Source organism: Aptenodytes forsteri, unplaced genomic scaffold (assembly GCF_000699145.1).
Source record: "Aptenodytes forsteri isolate BGI_AS27 unplaced genomic scaffold, ASM69914v1 Scaffold284, whole genome shotgun sequence".
Classification (NCBI taxonomy): Eukaryota; Metazoa; Chordata; class Aves; order Sphenisciformes; family Spheniscidae; genus Aptenodytes; species Aptenodytes forsteri.
Window position 1 is genome coordinate 4,304,944 of NW_008794445.1, and position 22,198 is coordinate 4,327,141.

The window sequence follows — 22,198 nt, forward strand, 5'->3', positions numbered from 1 at the left end:
CCCCCGCTGCGGGAAGCCAAGCTGGGCCGTGGCCCCTTCCTCCCCGAGCAGCCCATGCGTGTTTCTGAGGTCTCCGGCCTTAAAACGATCTGCAGCTCGTTACAGCCCACGGGGGACGCTCGGAAATGCCAGGAGACGCAGCCCCGCGGCAGCCCGCGGCTGAAGAAAGGCGGCGCGGTTCTGGTGTCGGGGGGTTCCAGCGGGCTGACGGCCGTCCCGCCTCGGCCGGACGGGGTGGGAAAAAAACACCCACCCCAGATGGGACTCGAACCCACAATCCCTGGCTTAGGAGGCCAATGCCTTATCCATTAGGCCACTGGGGCTGCCGCGAAAGCAGTTTTCCTGTGTAGGTACTTCTCTCGTGTCTCCGCCCCTCTTCCTTTTACGGAAAGCGTTGAAGGCCGCCGACTGGGCAGCGCCTCCCCGCGCGCGGCTCGCGGACCGGAAGACGTCTGCCGCGTGGCCCACTGGGAGCGCGGGAAGGGGCCGGTGCTCGGCAGGAGAGGGCGGCGGGAGGGCGGCGGCCCGGCCTGGGGGCCGGGGGGGGGAAGGGGGCGCCGGCTTTCTTCAGCTCGTGGGTCAGGCCAGGACGCCAGACTTTACCTTGAGATAGCGCAGCCCAAAAGGGAAGAGTGCCCTTCTTATACCAATCCGCCGATAGTTTTAACGGGCTGCTCCTTGCTTGCAGTACTTCCCTTGCCTGCGTGCCTGCCCTGACTGAAGAGAACGCGTGGCTGCCCTGACTGAAGAGAGCTAGCAACCCTCCCACCCAAAACAGCAATGAAAAACCCAACGCAAAGCCCCATGCTTCAAGTGAAACCTTTTTACATCTTTATTTTTGTGAGAAATCACGGAGACGGGGCTAATATGTACATTCCTCTTTATTTAATACAGCACAGACACATGACATAAAAAAAAGTACACTCATGAAAAAAGCCTGTCGCAGTTAGGGACAGGGAACAGCTACGCCAAATTGAGTAAGGCTCCTACTGCAGAACAGGGGTCTGCCAGCAAGGTTGGATCCCAGAGCAAAGTCTGCTGCCAAAAAAAATCTTTGCACTCCTTTCAGGAAAGCAGAAAATAAAAGGGCACGTCCCTCTCGGAACAGGTGGAGGCGGCCTTATCTGCAAGGTTCACAGGATACAAACCCTATTACTGCATTTGGGCCAAAGCACAGATAAAATGAGAAATGCTCTCCAGCTATTCTTACAGAGGGCCAATAGTCCTGACCTCTGAAAATGTCAGACTTCTCAGGAATAGCAAACCTGAGCATCTCAAAGGAGTGAAAACATCAAGTAGTCACACAGAAGAGAGTTAAAATTGGTCTCCCCAATAGGGCCCTGCTAGCCACAGCTGGGAGTGTGCAGAGGAACAAACCGGCTTCCCAACGAACAAAAGACTAACAGCAATTAAACTGACCAGAACAATATACACATTTGGAACTGATGCGGGCTTTTGTGGCAGCAGCTTCTTCCTTTTCCTGCTTCAGTTCAGGATGGAAATTGAGCAGGCACCAGTTCCTCTGGCAAAGAGCCTTACACACTTTAAAAAAATTAAAATACAAAAAAGGGAGACAGGTGTATTTACAAAATCCATGGCTGGTACAGTACATCACTGACCAGAACAATATACACATTTGGAACTGATGCGGGCTTTTGTGGCAGCAGCTTCTTCCTTTTCCTGCTTCAGTTCAGGATGGAAATTGAGCAGGCACCAGTTCCTCTGGCAAAGAGCCTTACACACTTTAAAAAAATTAAAATACAAAAAAGGGAGACAGGTGTATTTACAAAATCCATGGCTGGTACAGTACATCATTTTTAAGACACACTAAATGCTACAATCTTTCAGGTCCTGAGATTATTACAAAAAAACCCAACAACTCAAAACTTGCGTTCAGGTCCAGTTTTATAAGGAGAGAGGAAAGAAATCACACACTTAAAACACAGTATCCCTTGAAGTTATTGAAACACACCTCCCTAAAAATCCAAATGAAAGTGGTGCTAACCACCCAAATGTAGCTGCATTTGGTTGTTCAGGCTTGTTGTCACAAGAGGGGAGCATTTCACAGGGGAGTTTCTCTGGAGAGCTCATCAGGTAAGCACACGGCTGTTGGGATCCTCTCTCCACGACTAAGCCCTATGATCCGAAATATGGGAGTATTAAAAGGAGAAAGGTGATCTTGTACAAATTCACGCTGGACTGAGTAAAGCATCACAGGAATCACCAACTCAAACAGGTTTGCCATCTCGTAGTAACTGCGCATTCCTTTGTTTGAAGCCGAGGAATGCAAAGAATTCTAGCTGTGATTTAACATTCGGTTATACAAAACACTTGGCCAGCTGTTTGCTCTGAGCTACCTAGTGAAAGGCAGGAAAACACTCTGTCCATCCGTTTCTCAGCCTTTCATTGTCTTGGGGATCACAGCAAGTCAGATAAGAATTAAGCTGGCTACATCCAAACTTGCTAAAATACATATATACACACTAAAAGTGACTCCAAAGAAAGGATACTGAGGCCAAACCTCTGTTGAGGGGATGATCCCCACTACCATTAGCTGTGCAGGCAGGTATTTGGATGCCCTGTTCTTGACTGAGCCTCTTTATCAGGCAGAACTAAAGGGACTTGCACCCACACCTGTTTTTTTTCCCCCCAGTGAAATAATCTGAACATAGTGCTTTTGTATCATCAGAAGTTATCATCACAGATGCCCTTTTATTATAAGCACCTGACTTTAAGCTTGAGAATGCCAACATTTTAAGGATTACTCATGAAATGCTTCTAACCCTCAGTAAAAGAAGACTAGAAGAGACAAATCACATAACAAGGGTACTAGTTTAACTGCTAAAATATAACGCTGCTCAGTAGACTTTGGGGGGTAAAAAGTAGTAGTTAATTTTGTAATTTTTTTTAAACAGTAGTCCAAAAATAAAATTTCTCCATCTATTTCCAGTATGGATCTTGAGAACTATGCAAGAACATGGTACTAATTGCTACATGATGGAATCACCGGCAATAAAACACACACTACAGTTCTCACCTCTGAGCTAAATTGTTATTTGTAGTTACATACAACAAGACTAAAAGATCAGTGAGAAATACCTGGGGATCGTGATTTAGCTTTTATTTAAAGATCCAGCTACTGTGTAGCCAGTAACTCCCCTTGTTTAGAAGCAACTTCATTTAAGTGAGAAATTGATTTAATTCACTTCCAATACTGGAAGGAAACCTGGGATGCCTCATTAGTTTCTCCCCAAATCCAATCTGTACATTAAAAAACACTGCTGCGACTTCTTAAACCAATTTTGAGAGCTGAATATTCTAAAAAACTCTCAGACTAAAACCTGTCACAAGAAGTGATTTTAGCTTCCCTCTCGAAGCAACTTCATGACACTTGACACTAGGTGTTGCACCAGTGAAAGGGTTTCTTTTGTAAAATACAAATTTCTTTCTTCACATTAGCAAAAAAGACTTCTGCAGTAGACATTCAAAAAATATTCCATTTTCTTTGGGTAAAACTTCAACATGTGTTAAGAGGGGTAGCTGGGGGAAGGAACGCATGTAACACTGAAACACGTAAATACTTATCTGCATAGTTGATATTAGTGACTACTAATCAAACTAAGGCCTTATCTGGAAAAAGCTGAGAACACAAGAAAGTTTCTTCCCCCACTCCCCACTCTGGTGAAATCTGGTAAGTCTCAAAGAAATTCTGGCTGCCTCAGCAGCTACTTCGTTTGGCCTACGATGGTGGTATCTCCTGACTGGTTTTGGTTGATTCTCTCCCTCCCTTTTTCTCTCGGTACTAGACAGTAACAAACGTAACTATCTGTTGATAATACATCTGCACACACTGCTCAGCAAAAAAAAAAAAAAACCCAAACAAACAACTTAGTATTGAGCATGATAGGAGTCAAACAGTGTACACTGCTTGTTTTGGATTACTTCACCATAAAGAAAAACATACTAGTTAATGCTTATTATTTAAGCAGGAGATGACAGCAAGGGAAGAGACTGAAATTCACTTCTAGATACAAAACGTGGTTTTTTTTTTTTCCAGAGTTGCTCTGTAGAATTATAGCTGTCAAAAATGGCTACAAAATACAGACCTATATCCTTGACTACTGACAAGATTAGCACAGTTTTATTTATGAGTGTGCAAAAACAGCTGTAGGGAATCTTTGTACTTCCCCAGTTTTGGGCCAGTTCCAGGCCATGCTGATCTCTCAGCATAACTCATAGCAGCAGCAGGGCTTTCTATGGCCCCAAAAGGCTATTACAGCAGCAAGGGATCACCGGGTCATAGAAAAAGGATGATGAAGCCACACCAGAAGTTTCCACAAACAAAGCATTCCCCTACACAACAGTTATCTTTCCAGTGGCCCAGTAAGCATACTTCTGGCTGCTTATTTTGGCAGTGATTTCTTAAGCAGTAGACAGACAAAGATTTTCACAACAGCTGCATTTGTTAAAAAAGACTGCAACAGTCAACCATCATCACCAGCTGCAGATTCCCCATCTCACAGATCAGCCTAGGATAAAGAACATGTGAGCCCAAAATGAATTAAACAGCAACAGAAAAGCCAGGTTAGCTCAGTTTACTGCCACAGGTGGATGTGGCAAACTCCACTGAAGTAACTTCCCTGATGCACCTAAGGCAGATTAAGAAGCACCCTCACTATCGCTCCAACTGGCTGAGCTACCAACAGTAGTCCTATCTTTGACTGGCACCATTAGACTGGTAGAAGAAATCTGCCCACGGCCTAGTTTACGTAAACAGGTTCACTCAAACATGTGAAGACAAGCTAAGAACTGAAATAGCAGTTAGGCTATTCTCTGCCCCAGGAACATGTTGTATTTGATATCTTACTTTCCGCTCTCTAGATGGGTTCTCCACTTATGAAGGACTCTTCATTCCATTCCCCTTCTGGAAAGTAAATGCTTCCTTTTCATACTGCAACTCAAAATTAGATCTTCCCCAGGGGAAGCACATCACAGAACTAGCAGTCTAGTGATGCATACATATGTTACCTTAAGCTTAGCACTTGGTCAACAAGCAAATTGCTCATTTCAGGTATGCATGTTTATAATAATCATAAGGTAGATAGATCCTCGGCACAGAATTGTTAAAATCACTAGATGATCTATTGCAGATTGCTAATTTTGTCAGAGAACAAGGAGACAAGCACAGACACTGTTATGAGGGTTCACTTGCAGCTAACAATACATGAACTTACTGTTTGTTATATTAAGAGAACAAACCATTAGTGAAATCTCAGTAAATTGAGAAAAAGTACAACTAGAGGAGTACTTCATGGTGAATGATTTAGGCAGCATGTGAAGCATAGCCAAGTTTAACTTCAATTAGCAGCTGCACTCCTACAGGTTTTACCAAATTCCTTCTTACATATGATGCATGGTAGAAAGTGACAACTTTGGTAAATGTGAGAATCCTTGCAATAACTGGTGTCAAGCAGATGTGACTAGCCACACACAAGATTCCTTGCAATTAATCTCAACTCAAACTTGTTGCAAGCTGCTATTTTAACCTTCTCTCCCCCCACCCCCTTGGGGTTGTCAGCCACACATCTTTGCCTCAGACTCAGTAATTGTGTGAAGTGGTCCAGTATTTAATAAGGCTGCCAGACAGGGCCCATAATGTTTTACTTGTGACCTTATTAAGATCCAAATTTAAAACCTTCAGAGAAAAATGCAAGAAGTTTCATTCCCATTAGCCACTTCCTTTCTCTCATGCACATTTACACACACTCACACACTTTTATTGTACTGCCATCTTTGCGCAAACGTTCACCTTTAAGTGTTTAACAGAGCCAGCAGAACGTAGAAGGATGAACAGGTTTCGCAGGAATATTGCTGTATATGTGTGTGTGTGCACGCATGTGTGTGAGTGTGAGAGAGAAAGAACGCACAAGCACACAGAACCAATGCCATGGTACAGCAGCTATGAAGTTACACACATTACACACTTTTTCTTTACAAAAGGGAAAAAAATAGTATAACAGCATAAAGCCATCTTGGCAAGCTTAAGATTTTCCTCCAAAATGCCTTCCAGCACTTCAGGATCTCTGAGAACAGTTTAAAGAGGGTAGGGAAATAAAATTAAAAAAAAAAAAAAAGGCACTTAAACAAAGGACAAAGGCCTGAATCAAGTAAGTCATGGAGGGTAACAGCCATTTCACCAGAGCTAGGACCAATCAAAATCTACCAACCTTTTTTAAATTTCTATAAAATTAAAATTGCATAAAGTGTTAATTAATCAGTCATTTACCTACTGCTTTCACCTTCTGGTTCATTTTATGGGGGGGAAAAAAAAAACCCCACCAAACCCAAACAAAAACCAAGTGTCCCTTTAATGATTTCCCCCCGATTCAGCAAAAGATGAAAGTTAGGTGTGGGAGGAAGCCTTCCACAGCTTGGCTTGGCTGCAGGTTTTCCCTGCAGTGCCATCTTCAAAAAAAGTCCAAAACAAAAGCAGAAGAGGGACCACTGTGCCTTCACCAATTCACTCAAAAAAAAACCCCCCAACAAACCCAAACACCCCAACACTTCTAATCCATCTGTGGGCAAAAACTACTCAAAAGAAAACCAAACAAACTGTAAACTAGATTAAAATTTGCTAATAAATACAGCCAAAAGTTCATTTTACGAATGTAGCAGCAAATGTGATAAAGTTAGTTGGAGTCCAAGATGACTCCCAGAGGGTTAATGGTTCACACAACTGATGGCAGCTTGGGAGAGTTGCAGGATTTCTCTGTTTTCATGTCCTCAAGGGTCTTGCACCAAGTGGAGAAGGAGTGTGGAGGAAGGGTCAGGTGATGGGACTGCGGGAAGGAAACAGGCTCTTGGCACCTGTCCCACCCCCAAATCTGTGCATCAGACAACTTTGATCGGATTCAAACAGGAAGCAGAACCCAGGTAATTAAAAGTTACTTCTGATTAGCAGAAAACAGATGTGAAACCCACAGCATCCACACTTGTGACTTAGTTGATCAGTATTAGTCATGTATCTCAAATCAACAGAGAAGGCTCGACAAAGTGATATAGGCCATTTGCATCTTGGAGTGGGAGGACACTGCAGTTATAGTCCAAGGTATCAGGAAACTTTGCAGCCTGTTTTTCATCTAGCCTGCCTTCTTTCTTTGCAAGTGTCTCGAAAGGATTTAAAATAGCTACCACGACTTTTGGGACTTTGGATCATGTAGCAGAAAATATGACCCAGATGGTTTTAACATCTAAAACCTGTGTTTGAAATTATTGCTTGCATTTGTTTGGGGCTTTCAGTGAGCTTGACATGTTAGCTCATATACAGTCCCCAAACCAAGTTCAGCCCTGCTGCCTGGAAAAGACAGCTCTACTTGGCTTTCTTATTGCTTGTGAATACTGAGGGTTATTTAGTATGTACAACTACAGTTTATTTATTAACAAAGGCCCTTAAAAAGTAGTAAAAACTTGGGGGAAAATGTCTTTAGAAGAGCTGCTGTGCAGAAAATAGTAAAACATTAACCTAATTTTGCATTTGGACATTGCAGAAATCTTTCACTTCCCCATCCTGTTTATGCTACCTGCAAAGGTCTCTGGGAGCCACCCTATTATTTCCTTTGATTTGGCCTTGCTAGGTTTAACCAGGGAGAATAGGGAACAGGGAATGTAAACCCTTTCATCACTATGTTGCTGATTCCTAAGAAGGTTCGCTAAGAAGCTCAGGAGCATAATGACTGAAAACAGTTACCCTCTAGGGGGGCTGTTTGAACTGGCTTCACAAACAATGTATGGTCATCTTTATTCTCATCATCCTAATACCTATTTCCACAATAAGTATTAGTTTACTTGTTTCCCAAGACTGAGAAGCTCAATAGGCCACACAGACAGGACTACTCCTACCCTCAAGATTTAGAGAGGATACTCCTCAACCGAAGATGAGGCATACTTCCAGGAAGAGAGGAATGTTGAAAGGAAATTTGTGCTGTAGTTATGAAGGGCTCCAAGTCTCCCAATCTAAAATTTCATTAGGTATGAAGACAAAAGATGGCAATTTGAATGAGATGCCTTGATGAGGAAAACATAGAAGAGGTAGAACTCTCTTAGGACAGGGTCTTTTAAACATATTGCTGCCTGATGGCTCACTGCTGCAACTCCCGTAGCTACATGCATTGTTAAAAAGTATCAGGTTTGACACAGTTCAGAGAATTAGCATCCTGCCAGAACTGTTAGGCCTCAAAACCCAAAAGTTGTCTTCCTTCAACCCTTCCTGGAGAAAAGAGAAAAAAATCAGATAAAGCTTGCATTCTAAATAGTTTATGGTATTTTGACAGAATTTGCACAGTATTAAGAATGCCAGAGTCTACGTAGCTGTATGTTTCAACTCTAAATAACCTTGATGATGGAGATGCAAGCTTATCTAATCAACACACCACATAAAACATTAGCACTAGCTAAAAAGCATTTAATTGGCAGATGCTGTGGAGTGAAATTAACGAACTAATGCATCTTATTTTAATTCAATCTGTCTTTCACAGAACTGTTGTGCAAAAACATTTATTGCTGAGCTCAACCCAACATTTTTATACTAAATACACAATATATATTATTTTAAATTCACGTATATATATTTATATAAAATTAAAATGAGCTCTAAATAGAAAAGAAATTGTTGTCTGGTCTAAGAAAAATAAATCACATGTAAAAGAAACCTGAAAGCTATAAGTTAATCTAGCAAAAAACACTGAAGATTCATTATTCATGGATCAAAGTCTCTCTGGAAGTCTCTCTCTCTCAAATCAAACTACTGGAAAGACTAGCTACTAGGAATTTCAGCATCTCTGATCAAAGGAATGTTTCGGGGTTGAAGGAGACGGGCATCATACTATTTTATTTGCTCCTTTCCCCTATGACTTATTTCAGTTTCTGCCATTCTCACCTTTTATCCAACAGCACAAGGGACTCAACTGCAAAGTTCTGTCCTAGTGTCAAAAGTGCAACATGTGCTGGATACTTTCCTAACCTTACAAATGAACCAGTCGATGTATTGCTATAAAAAAAAAAGCCAGCTTTGCAGTCTTGTGCTACCATGTAAGGAAGAGTTCAGGTCAGGAACTCCCCAGGCCAGCAGGGGCTAGAAATGCTGGAGACAACCCATTCAGCCCCCAGAAGAGAAGGCACCTCTGGTCGCTTTTGAACGACTCCTCTTTGGCTAATGCCTGAAGCAGTACTAACCTGGCTCTGGAATAGGTCACAATCAGCTTTCTTTAACTAGCAAATCAGTATAATGCATGGCTTTTGGGAGGAGTTGGATGAAAGATGAGGAAGATCTAGAATGAGTAAAGAACTGGTTGTGTTTTATAAGAGACATGAATAGAACATTACTTAATTTCAGTAGCAGATAAGCACAAGGCAAAGGAAAAGAAAGTTTAACAAATGGAAGGACTGAAAAATCAGTGTGCCTTAAAAAAAAAAAAGGTGGGAAAGAAATGCTAGTCTGACCAATAAAATATGGGTTTTCTTTTCATGTAAATGGAAAAACTTCCATCCCCTTCCTCCCTTAAATAAGAATCTTTATATTACAAAAAAAAAAAATCAAACAAGGAGCAAGGGATTTCCCAGTAGTCTGTGTCTCACATCTCAATGTACCAGGAGATCTGTTTTTGAAGACCACTCTCTAATGAGACTGCATACATCTGTAGGCTTCCTAAAGCCAAACAGCCTTGTAAAGCTGGAAAAATGCCCGTACCAGAAACTGCATTTGTGTAAGGGTTTAATTATAATGCAAAGTATCCCAGCACCACCTCTACTCTACATAACCTTTGGTCCACAACCATATAGTACACTCAGGACCTACACATAATCTTATACTGGGCACTTTGGGCACTAATGAAGCGGATGATTCCACCTTACACAATGGATGGAGAAACCTGTTCTAGCTCCTCTCAACACTTTCAACTCTTCATTGGACATCACCCAGAAAAAAAAAATGTTTTGTGCTGCTGTGGGTTTGACGATCAATTTCTTTTAAAAGCCAATCAGAGCAGATAAAAAAAAGCTTGTTTCTTTAGGCAAGATCAAACTATGACCAGTCTGCATGACTAGGAGGACCAGTCCTCCTTTTCCTTCTCTCTTTGATCAAGTATTGTTTTCTTTTTCTTCTTCCTCTCACCACAGTGCTTGGGATCAGAATATGTAAACATCGACAGAAACAGCAGCCCTGTGACAATAAGCACTTTCCCAACTGGGCAGATTCTGTCAGCCAACCAGAACTGCTTCAGCTCCCTTGCTTGTCCAGAAGTCACTGGTTTTTCCGCTGTAACTTAGTGTCCCCTTTACTTTGGCCTCCATCTGTAGTTCAGAGACAGGAAAAGAAAGGGAAGAATAAAAGCATGAGTGAACTTTTATTTTTGTAACTTACAGCAAAAGATACAGGAATTTGGCACATTCAGCTTTAGCATCACCAAAAAGTAGATTGTCTTTATAGGGTGGAAGACTTTGCATCTTCTCTGTAGTTCATTTATTAGAAATAGCGCTGTTGAAACCTGAGATATCAGGCTTCATACCAAAAGATACCATCTTTCTAAAGATTAAGTTGCAGCTTGGGATACTGAAAAAAAATTAAAAAAAAAAATCAAGCCTTTCTTTAGAAGCCTTTACATTTTAATAAAACATTTTTAGTATTAAACCCATGGCACTCACTGTGACAAAAAATTAGGGTTGTACTAAATATAGGCAATTGGTTTGTTTTCACAGCCTTAGAACAACACTGCCCAGTTTTTTGGTGCCGAGGACTCTGAGAACAGGATGAAGAACCCCCACCAAGTCACTGCCACCCTTCCTGTTCCTTCTCCTGGCAAAAAACACCCCTACAGGTGGCAGAGAAAGGAGTACACTCTAAACTGCACCTTCTAAAGCTTTATGATAGTTTTTCAGCTCTAAGCCTTGCAAACAGAAAAAGGAGATGTTCTACTTCAAGCTTCTCTTATCAAAATATGCAACTCTTATCAAGGATAAAATTCGCAGGGAATGCAGATCTTCCATTAGGAAACCATTACACTGTTCACACATGTATACACTCTTACAAGAAACACGAAGAAGCTTCTAGCTGGAAGGTCAGTTTCTCCTCCAAAGGAGAAATTAAAATGGAGTGCAAGAAACAATCTTGCCAATACAGACTTTATGCAGCCTGTAAGCAATCATACTAGCATCCAGTAAGTAGCATTCTTTTTTCCCCACTAGTTGAATTTGTACATTTTGGTTTCTAGAACTGCTACAATAAAGTATTAATGAAATTTTTGAACTTTTTTTTGTTCCTGACATTGAAGACAAGTAGGAAAAAAATTGTTCAGGTTCCAGAAATACTGCTACGATAGAATGTGTACTGTCTGTTGCTACCAAAGCTTGTCCCTGTGTTGTGTCTTCTCTAAATCAATTTCAGTTCTGGTGTACATTTTATTTCAGTGTAAGGCAGAAATCTGACTTTTAAGTTAAAAATAAGTGATAAGAAAAATACGATGTCTTTACCTGTGTAAGCTTGCTGCAAGTGAGCAGGCAGAGGTGAGTGAGACAGCGTTGCTGCGTGCTGAGCACCTGGCTGTAAACCCTTCAGTAAGTCTGGGAAAAAAAGAAGAGCAACAAAGATGAAAAATAAGTCTTAAGGACAGAGGCAGCCTTTGTGAAATAGGAAGTTTTTGCTTTTATAGTGTAGCTATAGTAGCATGCTAATTTGCACAGATTTCTGAAGATGTATCTCAACAACAAAAAAATAAAATACTGATAGCATTCTGATGGTTGGAATAAGTCAACAGAAACAGACCTATTCAGATATGGTTAATCAAAAGTCAGAGCAAGGATCATGCCTCGCTATTGGGATGCAACTCTTCATATCACTTCCTTCGGCAGAAAGACCAAAAATTGATATAGTTAAAAACCTAAAGAATTTCTTTTTAAGCAATTGGAAAAAATAAAGGCCATCTTGGTTGATACTTTGTCATAAGAGAACTGTTTGATATCTGAGATTACCGAGCTAAGGATATTTTTAGGAATCACCATATTAAGTCTCTTACTTGTATTGTGACATTTGGAGACTTTTAAACTATATTCCTTTCTAAAGATAAGGGATTAAAAGTTAACCCAAAAAAGCATGTTCAAAACTAAGTATATACTGTGAATGTAACAATGACGTTAAGCTTATCAAGAGGTGATTCATAACATTTGGATAATCACATAAACAGAGTTTTACCAGTGAAGAAGTCACATTTACTCTCCTGTAGGGATTTTCATGAACCAAATTTGAGTGTCTCAGAACTTTATTGCTTCCTTTCTTAATTTCCATTTTCAGGAGGCATCTTTCCTTATAGCACAGTGTGATAACTAATTCTACTCACTCTGAGTTAAGCTGTGGTGGAAAGCCGCTGAGGTAGATCCCGAGGTGGTTGTCACTCCAGCTGTGTCCGTCCCAAAGCCAAGCAGCTCCAAGGGAAACTGGAAGGGCACGGTCACAGGAACAAGGCCACCCAGCATCCCAAAAGGAGTTAATGGTGCAGACGTCACGTTCTGACTGGTTACAGACAGGGGTGATGCCATGAGAGTCAGAGGTGAGGCGTTAGCCAGTAATGATGCTCCTGCTGTTGACTGTACAAAGAAAAGGAGTACTTCAAGATTTTAAAGTTTGGATTGAATTCTTTAAGGAGATAAGAATCAACTATTTTCTGTTAAGTGTGGCCCTATTAAGAAGTGTATTAAACTATTAATAAATATCCACTTATCCACCTAGGAGGTCTTCCCACTGTTCATCTGCTAAGCAAGTACAATTATCTCTCAGATTCAGACACGACAGTATGGTTCATCTCATGTTTTTCTCATCAGCCCTGCAGGTAATTTCCTCTATCTCCTTTCTAATTATGCACTGTGTCTACAGTCAGAATCTAATGCAACATCTTCTATTAGATTAATACAAAATTATCAGATGTAGATCTGAAGTTCTTTAGTAGCACAGTATTACTCTCCCCTGTCCAAATTTGGGTCTTAACAAAACACTAACTTTATTTCTAAATAGGTTGCTTAGAAGCAATGATTTTTTAAAATTAAGATTCATACATAAGAAACCCCACACTTCAAGAGAAGTCAGGTTACCAAGATGCAGACAGATATGTATGTATAGATGTGTATGCATGCATCAAAGCAAAAGGCAAAGGAAAATAATCTCTCCACTCTACATATGTCACAATGAAGTTAAATTCACTGTAGTTTAAAAATAAAAATGCAAGGTTAGCCAGAATGTTTTAGCTACAACTCCCAAATTGTATTAATTCCTTTAACATTAGAAAAGCTCGTTGTTGTTTAACAATCTTTCCTTTCACTATGCATATAGTAATTTTATGCTAATGTTCAATTCCATAATGATCTGCTATAAAACAGTTAGTATAGAAAGCATTTTGAATCAGACTCAAGCTCAGATATTTTAGATATTTGAGTTGAAAAGATTCAGTCTGAACAGGACTTCAAACCTGTGCATTTACACAAGTAAGCCTTAACTAAAACCAAAACTTAGAATAATTTTAATGAATATGTGAGCTTAAAATGAAGTCTCTGAGTTCTGTAATATCAATTTACAGAAACAGCAAAGTGATGAGAACTCCTAGCAGGGATAAAGTTTCTATTACCAGTTTTGGTCTTAAGGTGTTCAGATGAAAGCAGCTAAAGAAAGGTTAGTTGCTGCTTATGAGAAAACAAAATTTTAAAACAGTAACCCTGTTAAGTGTATACAGCTACAGATGTGATGTTTGTAGCAAGTGTTTGTATTGGTCATCTTCGGAGTGACAGCTTCTAAGATATACTCCATCCCACAAGTAGAAAAAAATGCATGAAAAACTTCAACATACATGATTATTCTCTTTTGCCTTTAAAAGTACTAATTTCACAATAAGCCTATGTACAAAAAATGACAACCATTTACTGTCTATGTAATCTTTACTGTGTAACAAAATAAAAGCCATACAAGTACTCTCTTGCAATTGTGGATTTGTAAAATGCCTGAAAACAGAATGAAGCTTTGTAACATGCTCTGCCAAGACCTTGCTTACTCTCTCAAAAAGGAGGAGAGAGAAGTTCAGTGATGGAAAGAGCTACAGAGAATGCCCTAAAAGAGTTAGAGTTCAGATATTTCTACTTATCTGACCTATGATAGCACTTCATAAAAGGGTTCATCCTGGTCATGTAAATCTGAGTCACTAAGATCCTTAAAAGTCTAAGCCAGATTCTGCTCAAGAGCACTAATGGTAGGTAGAGCTTTTTAAAGGAAATCACACACAATAATTGCTGAATTTTAGATTACTTTGGCTTTGTGTTCTTAAAATGTAACTTAGAGTATTCCAGAGTAAAATTTCTGTGGAGCTACAGCAGGTTTAAGCTTATATTCTGGTCAATAACTGTGTCAATCAAAAGGGGAAAGGAAGGAAACACTTCTTGGAAACCCCTCCTAGTTAGGAACATCTTTATTATCACATTAAATCATCTAGTCTGATCTTCAATGTAATCAGACCAGGATATTCTAATGAGCAACTCAGGTACCATTCTCACCTTCTGACCGATTAATAGCATCTCAGATAGGAATTAAATCCCTAAACCCTTAATGGAAAGGAGATTCACTTTCAGTCTTTCTCAAAGTTTTAAGATGTACTCCTTAGTACATTGTACCTAACAACTACTGTGGAACTGATTAAGTTCAGCAGCCAGCCATTAGATCTTTAAGGCTAAATAAAGCCCTCCATTATCACAAATCTCCTCCCCTTCAGTGTACTTGGACCCGGAGGTAACTTGATTCTAATTTTCTCTTGAACGTACTCCACTGACTAAGCCTCAGTCTGCACAGTAGCAAGTCTTATTCCATGGTTTATCTTCCTTGTACCATTCTTCTGAACCATTTCTAGGTTATCAAAGTAACTTCTGAAGTGTCAAGAAACCCCACATGTAAAGTCACAATAATTATTTTAGTGATACCATATGCTGCTCAGTACCTCCAGCTTATTTCCCCCCTTCTATATACCAACACACCTTATTTTGCTGTACTACAGTATGCACTCATGTTACTTGATTATCCACCACACCCCCTCCAGTCCTCTTTAACATCACTGTCTGCCAGAATGCATTTCATTCGCCAATTGATCAGTGTTTCTAAAAAAAATTACTTGCCTTTAACTACAGGAAGGTTTGCCAAAATTCATCTCATCATCCAACACAATACTACTTATTTCCCTTGTCCATCATCTTTAAGCACTACCACACCCATTTCACATTTTCTTCTACGTCACAGCAATTGTATCCACTGGATTCTGTTGACTGCACCAGGAAGAAACAACTCTGTTCCTAGTCCATTCACTGTAGCCTTTTTTTGTCTCCTCCAGGCACCTTCCAGAGTACCCAAACTGCACTGTATCTGGCTCAGCTCTTCTCTAGGCCCTATGTGGTACCTCAGTGGCCCTTAACCAGCATATGGGTTATGGTTTTTTCATTCAAAGTACCCAAAATGAGAAGGCTGTGTCAGAGCCTGCCAGACATTTCTTGTTTACTGTAACAGACTTACGGTACAGTAGGATGAAAGACCATAGAAATGCCTTGTAAAAATAATCTTCTTCCTGTTACTCAGCTGCATTAAGAAAAAATTGATAGCAAGCTAAAAGATTACAAGCCATTGCTAAAAGCTGAGTATACATCACTACCATGCAATAGCTATGTATATTGTTCAGAAAAATACACAGCTTTTCCATTTGCTGTACACCAAGACTCTGATTTACAGTGATACTGCTTTTCTTAACTTTACTTAAGTAGTGAAGACTTCAGGATAGACAGCAATAAAGAGAGAGGAAAGCCTCAAATCATCTCAGTAATTAAATCATTCCCAGTAAGAAGAATGCACAACTTGGGAAAGCAGGTTGTCTTCTGGGTAAATAATAGGTTTGCATGGGTTTTAGAACAATAGTATTTTCAAAATATTTGTTTTGTATGACTTTTTATCTCCAGTGATGAAGTTCTGCATAAGCTCTCTCTCAAACAATTTCTAGGATATTTATATATTGATCAGGTGCCTCATTCAGTTTGACTAGATCCTACAAAATAAAATACATATTTAATCACAAACACTAAAGAAAAGCCCTTGCAAGTGTTAATTTTAAATACAAGTCTTGCATTATACTCAAACCATGAGCAACTGAACTCTAGTTTTGCAAGTTAATCATGAAGCTTGGCAACAAATGTACCAAGACACCTTTTCATATGACCACCATCATTACAAATAAGTAAATATGTAAGAATACACAAATCCAATAATGCAAGACCACATCCCCTGAAAATATGGCCACACAAAGCTTACCTTTTCTAGTGTTCTTAAAAAAAAAGAATACAAAAGTGAATTCTGTTCCACAGTATAGACCAGCCAACATTTTACAGTGAGGATTCGTTCCACACTGATTCTTGCATTTCACATCAGCTGGAAATATCTATTCACTAGTGCAAAATAGTTTCATCAGTATTAGCATTTATGCTTAGTAAAGTATAAACATTACATTTATGACACATTTTCAAATCAAGATATTGCAGGAAAGAATGTTTACAAAATAAGTGTGATAAATATTAATGTAAGGTTTAAATGTAAACTCGTTAGATGCATACCTGCACACTGGCTGCTACAACTGGAGACCCTGAGGCAGAAGATGGTCTGTGTGGAGTTGACAATTGTTTAGTAGCACCCTGTGTTCCACTTCCTGCTCCCCCAGACAGACTAGTCCTACTAGCTCCACTTGAATTAAGGTTACTGCCTCTGCTGGCAGGTACATTCATTCCAACTCCACCCAAATTACTTTTACCAACAGTTCCAGAAGGAGAAGAGTTGGGCATTTTTGAAGAAGCCTGAGGGTTCTTTGCAGGCTGAAGGCCTGAGGTGCGATTAGAGGGCAACAAATTCATTGTGGGAGACTGCCTGCTGATATTTACACCACTGGTCTGTTTATGAAGGGGGTTGTTGCTGGAGTGACTACTCTGGGAAACTAGTGCACTTGAACTGGAAGAACTGGGTGTTGTTGCAGGCCTGGGGGATGAGGTGGACTTGGATGAAAATTTAGGTGATGCATTGGGCTTGGGTGTCACAGAGGGCTTAGATGCAGTGGGCTTGGGAGAGGCAGCAGGTTTGGGAGAGGCAGCCATGGAGAAGGGAGGCTTGAAACCCTGGGAAGAAACTTGCGACACCATAGCCTTGGCTAAATAGTTACTAGAGGTAGAGGTGCTGGATGTTGTCCGAGAAACCAGTGGGTGAGACACTTGAGAGCCACTTCCAGATGAGGGATTAGACAAAGGCAGGCGATATACTACAGACTTATCTTGAGCCTTGATGACTGGTGATGAGCAAGATAGTTTGGGATTACTACTCAATTTCACCACTGGGTTGGTCTGTGATTTACTAATAGTTGCTTGTAAAGGAGATACATATTTCTGCTGTACAGCTGAATGCTGGTGCACCTTTGTCACTTGTGATGTTGAGGAAGAACCACCTTGAGCCTCAGAAGATGTTACCAAGATATTAGCATCCTTGGTTCTTTGAGAGGAGGTGGAAATAGCTGCTTGGGTCTTAGAGGAAGAAACATGAGTCTGTGAAGAGGAGGAAGCAGCTTGGATCTGGCTTGACCTCTGTAGTCCTTGCTGAAGTAGTTTGGCTGGCAAAGGCTCTAAGGAAACCTTAGGATTTTGAATTGAAGATCCAGCAATAAGGCCTGAAGAGATACCAGTGTGAACTAGGTCCTGGGGTTTCTTTGGTACTGGCCCTGTGTGACCAGCAATAAGACTTGATGAATGGGGTGTTTGAGCAGGCTCTACTTTCTTTGAAGTTGCCAGGGGCAACTTACTCATAATGCTTGCTAGTTTCTCTTCCCTCAGCCCAGGGCGAGGTCTGGATGTTGGTGTGTCTATGGTGGACCCAAGAGGTGATCCCTTGGCACCATTATTGATAACTGCCAGAGCATCAGAAATAGAGTCCAGTGAGGGTGGGTGGAAAGAAAGGTCTTCATCCAGTGAGTCGTCCAAGCAGATCGTCTCTGGAGCTGGTGTACAGCTAGAGCTGGCTGGGGTGCAGACAGGTGTGCTGGAACTCAGTACAGTAGCACAACTTGAATTGACTGAAGACATACAGGTTTTCTGTTCTTTCTTTGGACTGGAGTCCTGAGAAAGAGATAAGAGACAGGTTTAATAGCCTTTCTAGAGTAGATCTAAAGTCTTCTTTAGTGTAATACTATTATTCTGTAAATTCAGATGAACTGAAGATCTACTATTGAAATTTTCATATTAAGATACCTATGATATCTAGGTGTTAAGAGTCCTGTGTGCTAATTCAGTATTTGTATTTAAAAACCTAGTGCTGTTGCTCCACATAACTAAGAGTGCCCCACACAGTCAAGGATAATCAATGCTGTGAAGAACAGGGTAACTAACCTGATGCTAGGTAAAACTGCTACTGAACTAAGACAACACCTCGTCGTGTCTAATGAGAACCTCTATCAACTTACTATGTTATCCTCCCAACCACACATTTTTCCAGTGTTGCCAAATTTAATACAAGCTGAAAACAAACACAAAGCGCACATTAAAAAATGCGAAACTTTACTGGAACTAGTACCTCTTTGTAGTCAATTTTCAAAAAACTAATATAGCTTAAAGTCACAAAGCTACACAGAAGTCTTTTGTACTACTTTCTTTGAAGTAATACACCACCAAGTCAATAAGCTCTTACAGCATTTCCCGATGGAACCCTTCTGCCAGAATTTTTCTGGATCAGAGGCAGGAAACAGGTTGTATCAAATGGTCATATAAAATTCAGATATCTAAATAGGCATTTACCTTCACTTTGGGTTTAGGGGCCAGAATCACCTTCTTCTTTGCCCTAAAACAGAGGAAATACATTTGCATCAGAAGACAAAAGAAAGGCAAAGTCATTTTAGTTTTAACTGTTACCCTGATTATACCCCAATAAACTAGAAGGGTGACTACTGGAGTCCAGCTTTAATAATAAGACATCCTTGAAATAGAAAATGGATTAAAATATAGGGAGGAAAGAACAAGCACACTTTTAATCCCTTTTTTGTCATGTATCTCTAAGTAAACTAGATACAAAATTCCCTGAATTGCTGATATAACCTGATATATAACAGGAGAGCTATTTTTCACTTTTCTGATTTAGAGAAACTTCAAAATATCGTCATTTAATAATAAGACATCCTTGAAATAGAAAATGGATTAAAATATAGGGAGGAAAGAACAAGCACACTTTTAATCCCTTTTTTGTCATGTATCTCTAAGTAAACTAGATACAAAATTCCCTGAATTGCTGATATAACCTGATATATAACAGGAGAGCTATTTTTCACTTTTCTGATTTAGAGAAACTTCAAAATATCGTCATTTCAGCCTCTTATAATCTTAAGAGTTTGTCTACTTAGCAGAGCTTTGTCTAAACTGCAGTCACCTATAATAGTTATATAATTTCACTTTACATTGATGTTTTTGTCACTGAGGAGTATATTTCGTGTTCTCATTTATATTTCAAACCACATAAAACAGTTGCTTCCCCCCCCCCAAAAAAAGTGTTTTGTTGCTTATCAACTGTGAAACAGTTGTATTTAACTTCTGTTTTGTTGCAAGAAGCCATTTAACGCACTTCCAGGTTCTTTTGCAGTGTAAGGGAACACCATAGCACCAACTGCAGTTACGCGAGCAAGGACAGCATTAAGGATTATTAGTCATCAGCTTCAACTTAGAAGTTAAGCATTTCACACATCCTTTTCTCATTTCTATTTCTTCAAGAGGATCAACAGATTTACATCTTACAGGTCATTTATTCTTCTTTCCTAAGCAACTAGGAATATGCCTGGTTAAAAAAAGACCCTACTGTCAGTGGACCATGACTCAGTTTTGCTATTATGTAGAAAAGTATCTTATGTTAATCATATTTATTGCAAAGGTTGCAATTTGTGTGTTTTTCAAAGTCATAATTGTTTATTTGACTTCTGGCTGAATGCAGGCAGCTTTTGAGAGGGACACAGCATTGTCTGAAAATCAAGAAGGTAAAATTCTGCTAAGATACACAGCCTTATGTGGTTACAGACATAATTATGAGGAAAAGAGCAGGAAGTACTGCAGTCTGAGTTCAATTTAATATGCTGCACAGCAAAATTTAGGTATAGTGCTTTGAAATACTTTGAGTAAAAGGCATTAATCCAAGAATGAATATCCACTTATCTAGCCATTTCATAACTGAGTTAAAATATAATGCCGTAAGAACATTAGTTATATGTCTAAATTAAAGCATTAAAAAAATTAACATTTTAAGTCTCTTCGAACAAATTCCCAAATATTTCCCTTTCCTCCCCTCTGTCCAAAAAAAAGGTAGCATGAACATGGGAAAAGATGCTACGAACAACCTGAAGATACTAGTAAGTTGTCAATATTTATACTCACGGAGCAGAAGTGAGGTGATTGTGCACACTTCGGCTTTCTTTAAAAAGCATCCTAAAAGAGTGGCAAGAAAAGAAACATAAGGTGATTCTACAGGGACAATCAGCATATGACCACCAAATATGCAAGTATCCTTGAATTTTCAGAAGAACCCTTTGATTATCTGTCCCCAAAGCAGCTAGTAGGTAGTTTGTCTGTATTGCTACCATGATGCAGTTCCAGGCAGCCATAAACAGAAGAATGCTAAAAAATAATAAAAAAAAAAGATTTCAAGTTTACAATCAAAATACCTCAGTAAATGGCCAAGCAGAAGTGAACATAATGGAATATTACCTCCTTTCAGCTGAAAAGAAGAAATACATTTTCAATTCTCTCTCCTTAAAGGCCAATGAAATATTTTAAATATCAAATTAAGGATTATTGTAAACTTTTCACACTACGTATCCACACATTGATCATCGGTTCGGGTTTTGTGGTTAGTCTGTTGTGGTGGCGTTTTTTTTAAAAGCACAGAGGAAAGTCAGAATACAGTAGCCAAGCTTGTTTCTAATTTTCTTCAGTATTTTGTATAGGCCATTGTGTACCATTTCTATGACTTCAATTACACTGGACTTACACATACATTTTACTACAAGGCCAATGAATGGCAAAAGTTGGTATGACAAATCTCAACACTTCACATGCTTTTATTTCCATGTTACCAACTCCTGAGCCGACAAGTGGGAAGTGAAAACGATTCTTGACCTGTACCTATCCTACAGCTTGCTACCCAAATGCAGCTATATAGACAATTAATGAAAACTTGGTCCCCTTCCCTGTTTCCAGGTAGGCAAACTAGAACAGACAAGATTTTCCTACATTACTGCCATCACACTAACACTGACCACCACATCATGAACAGCTGTCTAAACAAGAGCTTTTCACCACTGATAACACATTCTGTAGACCTGCAATATTTATGGATACTTGGATTTCTCATAACTCTCATGTAATCTGGTAAGAAAACATTGACATCCTCTCGCTACAGTTCCAATGCCTTACTTCTCAGATTCCACTTTCAGCTCCATTTTCACATTTTCTTCACCATACTAACCTCCAAATCTGTATTACATTGCTCCCCATCAGAGACTACTGAATGCCTATGAACATCATCATGGAGCAAAAGGAACATTCCTCATTAAAGTTCAATGTGCCACTTTCTGACCTACCCAGCTTCTCCAGAATATTTCCCTCCCCACCTCCTTCCTGGTGGTTTTTCTATTCCTTAATCTTTTTCATTTGGGAATGAAAATCCCAAATGAATCCCAGGCCCCAGTAATTTATAGTATCATCCTTAAAGGTTCAAGACAAAAGTGTTACTACTACAGGAACAGAATCAAAGATATGGTACAAAGGACAGTGCAGCGTATGTTCCAAAGCAAGAACATGCTTGGAAAATAATCCCTCCATTGCATACATATATTTAGATGTAAAAGTTGACGAGAGATCAGTATGAGATTGTTTCTCTCTGATCATCCAGTTGGCGGCCGGTCACAAGCGGTGTTCCCCAGGGCTCAGTTTTGGGGCCAGTCTTGTTCAATGTCTTTATCAATGATCTGGATGAGGGGATCGAGTGCACCCTCAGTAAGTTTGCAGACGACACCAAGTTGGGCGGGAGTGTTGATCTGCTCGAGGGTAGGAAGGCTCTGCAGAGGGACCTTGA

At 39.9% G+C, this 22,198-nt stretch overlaps 2 protein-coding genes and 1 non-coding gene across 3 annotated transcripts in view; all 3 read right to left on the reverse strand.

Moving 5' to 3' along the window:
- FMC1 (formation of mitochondrial complex V assembly factor 1 homolog) overlaps nt 1–2,245 on the reverse strand; it is a 3,160-nt gene extending 915 nt beyond the window's left edge. Inside the window, exon 1 of the mRNA XM_009290135.1 lies at nt 2,225–2,245. Coding sequence (XP_009288410.1) covers nt 2,225–2,245 — 21 coding nt within the window. The remainder of the gene's footprint in view (nt 1–2,224) is intronic.
- TRNAR-CCU lies at nt 251–323 on the reverse strand. The gene has a single exon. It is a non-coding gene; the product is annotated as a tRNA-Arg (tRNA).
- Nucleotides 2,246–8,794: 6,549 nt separating the features above from the next.
- The window catches only part of UBN2 (ubinuclein 2), a 46,665-nt gene continuing 33,261 nt past the window's right edge, over nt 8,795–22,198 (reverse strand). Inside the window, 6 exon segments of the mRNA XM_019474831.1 lie at nt 8,795–10,347; nt 11,524–11,613; nt 12,387–12,633; nt 16,669–18,207; nt 18,883–18,925; nt 20,500–20,550. Coding sequence (XP_019330376.1) covers nt 10,298–10,347; nt 11,524–11,613; nt 12,387–12,633; nt 16,669–18,207; nt 18,883–18,925; nt 20,500–20,550 — 2,020 coding nt within the window. The 3' untranslated portion in view covers nt 8,795–10,297.